General features: G+C 59.0%; 6 protein-coding genes across 6 annotated transcripts in view; 2 read left to right on the forward strand and 4 right to left on the reverse strand.

Moving 5' to 3' along the window:
• Positions 1-105, reverse strand: part of ACA1_236470 (uncharacterized protein) — a gene marked incomplete at both ends in the record, with an annotated part of 572 nt that extends 467 nt beyond the window's left edge. The window contains one exon of the mRNA XM_004341085.1: positions 70-105. Within this exon, the coding sequence (XP_004341133.1) occupies positions 70-105 (36 nt within the window). The remainder of the gene's footprint in view (positions 1-69) is intronic.
• Positions 106-1,311: 1,206 nt separating this feature from the next.
• ACA1_236480 (ribosomal L28e protein family) lies at positions 1,312-1,875 on the reverse strand (the record flags this gene model as incomplete). The annotated part of the gene is made up of 2 exons (XM_004341086.1): positions 1,312-1,750; positions 1,850-1,875. 2 exons carry the CDS (start codon positions 1,873-1,875, stop codon positions 1,312-1,314), a joined length of 465 nt encoding a protein of 154 aa, XP_004341134.1.
• Positions 1,876-2,191: 316 nt separating this feature from the next.
• ACA1_236490 (uncharacterized protein) lies at positions 2,192-2,761 on the forward strand (the record flags this gene model as incomplete). The annotated part of the gene is made up of 1 exon (XM_004341087.1): positions 2,192-2,761. One exon carries the CDS (start codon positions 2,192-2,194, stop codon positions 2,759-2,761), a length of 570 nt encoding a protein of 189 aa, XP_004341135.1.
• A 209-nt stretch (positions 2,762-2,970) lies between these two features.
• ACA1_236500 (UBA/TSN domain containing protein) lies at positions 2,971-4,528 on the reverse strand (the record flags this gene model as incomplete). The annotated part of the gene is made up of 5 exons (XM_004341088.1): positions 2,971-3,342; positions 3,431-3,544; positions 3,628-3,774; positions 3,844-4,190; positions 4,420-4,528. 5 exons carry the CDS (start codon positions 4,526-4,528, stop codon positions 2,971-2,973), a joined length of 1,089 nt encoding a protein of 362 aa, XP_004341136.1.
• A 243-nt stretch (positions 4,529-4,771) lies between these two features.
• On the forward strand, positions 4,772-7,924 carry ACA1_236510 (KH domain containing protein; the record flags this gene model as incomplete). Its single annotated transcript, XM_004341089.1, has 12 exons — positions 4,772-4,803; positions 5,014-5,311; positions 5,414-5,542; positions 5,651-5,842; positions 5,952-6,053; positions 6,147-6,281; positions 6,376-6,513; positions 6,626-7,123; positions 7,206-7,284; positions 7,379-7,438; positions 7,523-7,711; positions 7,785-7,924. The coding sequence occupies 12 exons, from the start codon at positions 4,772-4,774 to the stop codon at positions 7,922-7,924; spliced, it is 1,992 nt and encodes a 663-aa protein (XP_004341137.1).
• An 827-nt stretch (positions 7,925-8,751) lies between these two features.
• The window catches only part of ACA1_236520 (uncharacterized protein), a gene marked incomplete at both ends in the record, with an annotated part of 384 nt that continues 257 nt past the window's right edge, over positions 8,752-8,878 (reverse strand). The window contains one exon of the mRNA XM_004341090.1: positions 8,752-8,812. Coding sequence (XP_004341138.1) covers positions 8,752-8,812 — 61 coding nt within the window. The remainder of the gene's footprint in view (positions 8,813-8,878) is intronic.

Genomic DNA, 8,878 nt, shown 5'->3' on the forward strand with positions numbered 1-8,878 from the left:
GCGCTGCGAGAAGGGTCGCCCATTGTAGGGATTGGTGCCGGTCTTCGTGGCATCGCCGCGAGAGCTTACTGCCGTGCCCGGGCCGAGATCAAGCTTCCTCTTCATCTCTTCCTCCAAATTATCCTCCACTTCGAATGCGGATTGGGTGGACCTCGAGGGTGCTTAAGTGTTGTGGCGCGGGGAGGCAAGCGAAAGAACAAGGATTTGTCCCGCTGTGGCCTGTCCTGGTGTCTGCCTGCGGAAAAAGTGGAGAATTGATATTCCGTTTTCCCTTTCTTGTCGACATCAACTGCGGAGTTACAGCACAATCTTGTCCTGTGGGCGCTGTCAGTTGGCTGCTTGGGGATTGCACTCTTTGCCCTACATAGTCTGACAGTCTATAGTAGACTTTTAGTGCATAATATGAGAAATTGTGCACTAGCTCTGGTGTGCCTGCCCTACTGTGGTGTGGCCAACCTGAAGCCAAGGAGGTTAATGCTGATCCTCATGGCATCCTCCTCCACACCTGATCCTGGTGTGCCCTTCTTAACAGTGGAACAGTTGCATTGTTGAATGGTGCAATCAGAGATGGCCACCTGAGGATGGTGGTCAGCTGTCCAACCATGCTGCTCCTGTTGTGCCTTAGAGTAGAAGACAATCAGATATTGCTCCCAGACTGGATTTCCTGCTCCCAGACTGGATATGTCTTGGATGTTGTCCAAGGTGTGTTGAACATAATGAAGATTGCTGACTTAGAATTCAAATTGATTGAATGGACAGGCAAAGATGTGGAAATGGGCACATACACAGTGGTTTGAGAGATCTACAGGGGCCCACAGAGGCTGGAACTCCTTGGCAATGGCATCTGGTTCTTGCTTGTAGAAGTAGAGAAGGAGGTAGAAGCCATTGAATGGGCCAATCTTTGCCTGTCTTCCTCTTCCTCCCCATTCCTCCACCATCACCTCTGTTCTAAGGTCCAACAAGTGCATCAGTTTGTTGAAGTTGAAATTCATGAAGAGGAGGATAGTAGCATGGGTCTGCACAGGGCCAAGATTCCCAGGAGATTGGAGGATCTTTGTCTTTGCCAACCTCTCTTACCACAACTGCAGCCAGCTTCAGCATTGCATTATGTTGTGATGATTGCTTGTTTATCTGTTGTGAAGTCCACATGTGAGCAGAAAGGAAGAAGAGGTCCAAACAACCCAATAATGCACAGGTCCACCAGGTGCCTGCTACTGCACATTCATCTTCATTGGGGATCACTCGAACCGCACAATGGAAACACACCAAAATCATCAAGTTCTAGGAGTAAATTTTATAAGGCTATCTCATTTACTGAGCGGGGACAGCGGGGGTGGTCTTCTTGGAGGCGGCGTACTTGGCAGCCTTGCCGCCCCTCCTGGCCTTGGCGAGCGTCTTGCCGCTCTTCCTGGCCTTGTGGGTGATGGGCTTCTTGGCAACACCCTTGGACTTGGCGGCGTAGTAGAGCTTGGTGTAACGGGCGAGGGCAGCGCTGGTGAGGTCGGACCTGTACTTGCGGGAAGCACCCTGGATGGCGCGAGCCGTGCGGCGGAAATCCTTCTTGAGGGTGACCTTCTGCCACGAGCTGGCGGGCTTCCTCTTGAGGCTGGGCTTGCTCGACTTGACTGAGAGCACGACGCCCTTGCCGTCAGCGGAGGCCTGAATGTCGATGGCCTGCCTCTGGGCGAGGCCAGAGAAGCGGCGGGCGTGAAGGTTGCGCAGGTTGCCGGCCTCCTTCGAGAACGCGCACCTGTCCCTCCTGACGAGGAAGGCGTTGTTGTTCTTCACCAAGTGCCAGATGAGATCGGTAGAGGCCATTTCTGTTGTATCAAATGGAAATGGTGAGCACCTCGATCGAGAAAAAGGAACAAACATTATGATCTCTGCAGCATCGCCACGGCAGCAGCATGCGGGGATGGACCCACAGGCGTGACGAAGCCACAATTAGAGGCGAAATCAATCGAGGGGGCGCATGCGTACCACCAGAGAGAGGGGACGAAGCGGCGATGGAAGAGAAGAAGGGAAAAAGAAGGACTGACTTTCGAAAAATAGGAATAAATCCTGGTACGCGTCCTTTTCCGTCAATCCACACAATAACCCGGAAAATCGCCTCTTTTCTTTTACCTTTCCTCTCTGCTTTGTTGGCTATCCCGATTCGCAGCAACGATCACACCATCCCATTGACACCAACATGAGCACGGCCACGAACGAAGATCAGGAGGTTCCCAGGGACGAGGAGGTGGAAGATGAAGAGGTGAAGGAGGAGGCTGCCAGCAGCCCCAAGAAGGCTCGTATCGACGAATCGGGCGCGTCATCCACTGCCACCCTCACTGAAGCCGAGCGCAGGAAGAGGAGGAACGAGCGATTTGGCGTCAGCGGTGGCGGCGCTGGTGCGGTTGGCGGCCTTGCCGATTCGGATGACAAGAAGAGGAAGAGGGCGGAACGATTCGGCGTGGCCTCCCCTCTGGTCGAAGAGGACAAGAAAAAGAAGAGGGGCGAAAGGTTTGGCATCGCGGATGAAGCTGAGGTCAAGCAGAAGAGGAAGCAAAGGTTCGGCACCACCAAGGAGACCGAGAAGAAGGAACTGAGGGCGCAGCGGTTTGGCACAACAAAGGACGATGACAAGAAGAAACAGCGGGCGGAGAGGTTCGCTGGCGCCACCACCGCATCGTCGTCATCGAGCGCCGGACCCGGCATCGCTGCCAAGGTCAACGTCACGACCGCCCAGCGCCTGGGCATTCCCATCAAGTCGAACGAGTAAATCCCCTCGCCTCAACTTCTTACCAATCTTTGTGCCCAACAGAATGCATCAAGCCTGCCATAAATCAATCACGCACGACCCTACCGCCTCCTTTCGCTATCCTTTTTTTTTGCCTTTGTGCGTGCGGTGGTGCGGTGGTGCGTGTTCAGCGACTGGCAAGTGCACAGCAAGCGGTGTGCGTGTTCAGCGACTGACAAGTGCACACGACTTCAGTACATGGGTCCGAGGTCATCGCCGCCATCGAGGTCCTCAAAGTCGTCTTCCTCGCCTTCTTCGAGCCCCTCGAGTTCTTCGCCAACTCCATCCGCCATCGAGGAGGACCTCAGGTTGTCGATGAGGGAGTGGATCTGCAGGATGATGGGTCCGATCTCTGGATCGTTGAGGTACTCGTTGGCCGTGTGCGGGTTCTGCATGACCCGCTCGAGCGCTCGCACCACACGCTCCGACTGGAGGCCGGAGCGGATGTCGGGGTTGCCCAAGATTGCTTGCAGCAGCGCGTTCGACGCCTCGTCGCCCTCCACCTCGTCGCCGTCAAAGTCATCTTCGTCGTCTTCTTCGCCATCGTCTTCCTCGCCACCCGACTGCTCATCCTAACAACGTGCGAGAGAACATCAATCGAATGAGTGTGCGGGTTCGTGTCGCCAGACACTGCGAGTAGAGAGCACGAACCTGGCGATCACTGAGCAGCCAAGCCAGAGCAGCGTCCTGGTTGTTGCGTGAGTACCGCAGAGCCCGAGTCACGTCCTCCTCGCTAAAGCCCATCTCGCCCAGTTGTCGCGCGGCCTGCACACGCGAGGTTCAGCAGCAGCAGCGGATCAACCGCTGTTACACAGCAGGCCACGTTGTGTGGCGAGAGAGTCGAGCACCTCATCGTCCGGCACGAAGTTGCGTTCGTTCTCGAGGATGTGCTGCTGCTCCTGTTCGGTGATCGGGGCGTCGATGTCCTCGTCCTCTCCGTGCATGAGCAGCCATTCCATCGCCGCTTGCGTGTTCATCCCATTCAACAGCAGAGCCTACATCGTGCACGCATCAAGTAAGTCAACATCGATGCCTTGTCGGGAAGCGCAGAGCGGCAGTGGCACCTTTCTAGCACGACCTGCCGTGAAGCCCATCTCGACCAACCCACGCAGGGCAAGCTCGGGCACCTTGGGCAGCCGTCGTCTTCGCCTCGAGGCCTGTTGCCCACCCGCACTTGGCGACGCTCCGTCGTCCACAGCAGGCGAACCGCCGGCCTCGGATGTGGTCGTGGTGGTGTTTTCCTCGCCATCGGCCCTGGTGAGCGATTGCGCTCGCTTCCTGATTGAGTCCCGCTTGACCGCTCTGCTCGACGTCCTCGCCTTCTTCTTCTTTTGACCGTCCCCGGCGGCAGTCTTGCGCTGGGTGGCCGCGAGGATGGTCCTCGCTGTGGGCACCGCGTCGAGGTGATCGACTGAGGCACCTCGCGGCCTAGGCCGCGCCGCCAGAACCACCTGGTTCAACATGAGTGTCAGCACTACCCTGCACATCAACCACGTGACGTTGGGCAACTGACTCTAGATGGCACGTACCAAGATGTCTGTTGGGTCGACGTGAGGGCAACGACGGTTCATGTAGATGCAGGAAGGAAAGATCAGAAGCTAGTAACAGGAGTCGAAGGGAGAAGGTAGCAAGGGCCGCACCTCCATCCTTGAGCCCCGTCGCTTTGAGCGTGTCGGCGTCGAGCAGGCGGCCGTCGAACACGAGTTTTTGCACGTCGGGGGCGATGCCAGGCACTAGCTTGTGCACCATCTCGCGAAATCGATCGAAGTGAATTTGCGGGTCAGCTTCGACCGTGTGCAGTCGTCCATTTGTTTCCTTTACTCGCAATCTCATCCTGCTGTCTGTGCGAAGATTGATGAAGGATTACGTTCCCGCCTTTTTAAAATGATTTTCAGGGAAGATTTCGCTTTTGTTTTCTTTTTCGCTACCAATTCTCGCGCAATCGCTGTGAAGACCAAATCTCCATCTCAAGAGAGCAGCGAGGGTGAAGTGATGAGCGACTTGAGCGCGGACCAAAAGCCAAGGTCTTAATCTCCACTGTCTTTTAATTTGCAATTTTTGTTCCCTTCTCACCTCTGACTTTCCACATCTTTGCTTCTAAATGCGGCTTCTTTTGATGCCTTGCAATCGCACCACCAATTGGCTCTTTATCTTCTTCCCTTGCCGCACCTCCGCCCCCCAAACTCTCTCTTGATGCTGTGGCCGGGTTCGCACCTTTTGCATTCGAACAACAGGAAGAGGAAGTGGGACGTGGCGGAGCCCTCTCCCGCTGGTGGCGAGCAGGCAGCGCCTGCCGCTCCCCCGTCCCTCCCACCCTATGCACCAGTTGGTGCACCTGCCGTTGGCGCCGGCGCCGGCGCTGGCGCTGGCGGTGATGCTCCCTCCTACCCTCCCATGGGTGGTGGCGTGTACGGCGCCCCTCCACCCGGCGGACTCATCGATCCGACCAACCCGGCTTCCATCGCCGCTTTCGCCGCCAGCCGGCTCAACGCCATGCTCGCCGCCAAGGGAGCTGCGCCCACCACGGCAGCGGTACCCAAGCCTCCGATCTCATCACCACCACCGAGCCACCACCAGGCCTGACGCTCACTCATCATCTTTTTCCTTCCATGTCTGGTGACGTCGCGGTCTCAGGCTGCCGCCGCCGCCGCGCCTCTGCCGCCACCGCCAGTCAAGGAGGAGGGCGTGATTGCAGAAGTCGAGATCAACAACTGTCCGCCTGCCGTGCGCTACCTTCTGACCAAGGGTGTCACCCACCAGGAGGTATCGGACACACACACACACGCACCCACACACCCACACACCACACACACCACACCAACACAACACCACACTCACGCACCTCGACACAATGTTGTGTGCTGCGCGCAGATTCAACAGCAGACGGGGGCCACGGTGATATCCCGTGGCCGGTTCAGGCCGCCGCACGAGGCCGACCTGCCGGTGACCTCCCCCGCCGACCGGCCGCTCTACCTCCACGTCTCGGCCGCCACCCAGCAGGAAGTGGACAACGCCGTCAGCAAGATCAACACCCTCATGAAGGGGGAGATATCGCCCTTTCGGGTACGCAACGTTTGGTGCACTCCACCCAACGGCCGACTAACCACCACCATCGGCGTGTGTGCGGTGTGCGGTGTGCGGTGTTGACGTTGTCGTGAACCCAATCACACAGTCGTCGCGGGAGGAGCAGACCGCCAAGGTGTTCGTGGGCATCGATCTGGCGGAGGCCCGACGAATGAACTTTAACTACGTGGGCAAGATAATTGGGCCGAAGGTGCGTGGGCCACTTGGTGTGTGTCGTGTGTGGTGTGTGTGTGGTGTTGATGGTGTTGTTGTCGTTCGCTGCTGCCTGCTTCTCGCATACAAGGGAGCCTATGTGAAGCACATCGAAGCGCAGTCGCGGGCTCGGGTGCAGCTGAAGGGGCGGCGATCCGATAATCCCGCCGAGCAGCCCGAAGACGAAGAGGAGATGCACCTCCTCATCATCGCCAGCAACAAGCAGGTGCGTATGCAATCTGAGACACTCTCACGGTCACATCACATTGGTGGTCCATCCACTCATCACACCACAATATGTGTCGGGTGTGTGTGACCAGGCGCTGGAGTCGGCCAAGAAATTGTCGGAGGACCTGCTCGACACGGTGCGAGAAGATTTTGAGGAGCACAAGAAGAACTTTGCCGCTCGCGCCAGCGGTCCACCGATGGGCGGCTACGGCGGTGGCTACCCTCCCCGCGTGGCTACCCACCCATGGGCGCACCTGGGTACCTCCTCTCCTCTCCTCTCGCCCCCTCCGCTTTCGCTCCTCATAATCTATCGACTCACGATGGAATGCATGGCATTTGCAGAATGCCTCCGTATGGTGCGCCGCCGCCTACGGCGGAGCCTATGGCGGCTACGGCGGCTACGGCGCGCCGACGCCCTACGGCGCCTACCCGCCCGGCGTCGTCCCTGGAATGCCGCCCGGCGTGCCGCCGTACGGCCAGCCCCCCGGCGCCTACCCGCCGGGCGCCTCCGCCCCGTACGGCCAGGCCCCGTCGCCCTACGCACCCGCTGGCGCGCCGCCGGGCGCCGAATCCTACGCCGCCTACGGTCAGCCCTACGGCTACGGCTACGGCATGTACGCGGGCTACCCGCCCGGTGCGGCGCCACCACAGCCGCCCGCGCCCACGGGTCCGCCCGGCGCCGCGACGGAGGGAGGCGCCGCGGCGACGGCGGAGGGCGCCGGTCAGTCGTCGGAGGATTCCGGCCCGCCCGGCGCCGCCGCCGACGGCAGCACGTCGCCGCAGGCCTCGCGCCGTTTCCAGGAGTACCCCGTCGCCAAGAAACCGCGCGCCGATGAAGATGTACATGTGCGTGTGTGTGTGTGTGCGTGCATGTGTTTACGATGTCGTGTGTGCGTGTTAACTTGTAGTCGCGCTGATGCAGGACGGCGAGCTCGGCCCCAAGAGGCCCACGGCTGAAGAGTACTCCACTTCGCGCCACGCCCTACCTGAACCCGCTCCCGGTACCCCCATTCGCCACGCGAGCTCCGCTACATACAAACCACCACCAACTCACTCACGCCCGGTCCTTCTCCTCCTTCTGCTTTTCCAACTCAGAACCGTACGTCGCCAAATATGAGCCCTACGCGCCGGCGGCCGATTCTCGCCGACCATCCGGTACGCGCCCTTCTCCTTCTCCCCGTCCGTTCCTTGCCCGAACACACACAGCTTCGGCTCACACGCGCGCACCACACAACACAGGACGGGCGGACTACGGCGATGGAGCGGCCGCTTCGGCGTCGTCGTACTCCTCGTACTCCTCGTCTTCTGCTACGCAAACCTCGGCCGCTGCTGCCACGACCAGCAACGGCCAAGCGCCACCAGCGCCCGCTGCCGCTGCCGCTGCGGCCAAGCCCGCTCTTCCCTTCTGGGCCGCCAGCCCTTACTCTCGTACGTCTTCTTCTCCTCATCCCACCTAGCAGCCACCAATTGCCGCTTGTGCTGATTCAACCGGACCCCGCAGAGAGCCCGCTCGCGGCTGTGTCGCAGCAGCCACAGGGAGGCGACACCTCGGCGGCGTCGTCATCGTCGTCAGCGCCATCGTCGGCAGACGCCAGCTACAACGAACTCATGCGCGAGCTGGGCATGGGACGGCACTCGTAGTAGTGGACCACGATCACCGACCGCAACACGCCAGGACCTCTCTACGCTTTCTCTATTAGACTCTCTACCAGTCGCCGCCAAGGCCCTTGCTGCAGCCCTGAGAGGGGGAGGAGAGAATGGATTGCATTGTCGTGGGATATTCTGTCGGAGGAGCTTGGGCAGGGCGATCAGGTTGCGCTGGTGTTGGTCTGGTAGAGGCCGGCGAACAGGGTGTGTTTTATGACTTTGCGGGAGTGTTCCGCGGGAGGAGTGAGTTCAATGCAGAGGAGGCGAAGCCCCAGGACCGCCACTTATTGAAGCAAAGTGTGGGTGTTCACCCAAGCTGTCATTGTGGTTGCCATCTTCATTTGTGTGCAAGCAATCAATCATGGTGCCATGTTGTCCTCTGAAGAAGAGCCTTTGCTTGTAAGCAAGTTGAGTGTCTCCATGGTGGAAGCCATGCAAGCTAGTCAGCCCACCCCAAGCCTTGTGGTGGTCACCCCGCCCCAATGACGCCCCCCTGAACAGCCCAACCCAGAAGGCCTCCACCACCCAACCTCAACCAGCGACTACCCCAGCAACCCCACTGGCTGCACAGGAAGCCCCACCCCAACACCTGGTGAGTTGGAATGAGACAGTCTTCCTACCCAAGTCCATGGACCGACATCAGCAGTTGACTGCATCGTTTACACGTGGGCTCACTGTACGTGCTTGGTCATGTGAAGGTGGGATGGGCTTGTGGCCACGTCATGGTGCATGATTACATGGTAACTACCTCTCTGCTTCCTCTCCCCGTCTCTGGCACTACACAATCGACGATTATGGGGTTGGCTTGCTGTCTCTACGAACTAGAAGCCCTTGTCGCGCAGCAGATTGACAAGCCGTCGGTACAGCTCGCGGGCATCGTATCTGCACCGGTCGCCAACAACGCAGACGATCAAAACGAAGGTCTAGTGTCAGTGCGAGCACCTGCAG

This window comes from Acanthamoeba castellanii (genome assembly GCF_000313135.1).
Source record: "Acanthamoeba castellanii str. Neff unplaced genomic scaffold scf7180000084762, whole genome shotgun sequence".
Classification (NCBI taxonomy): Eukaryota; Discosea; order Longamoebia; family Acanthamoebidae; genus Acanthamoeba; species Acanthamoeba castellanii.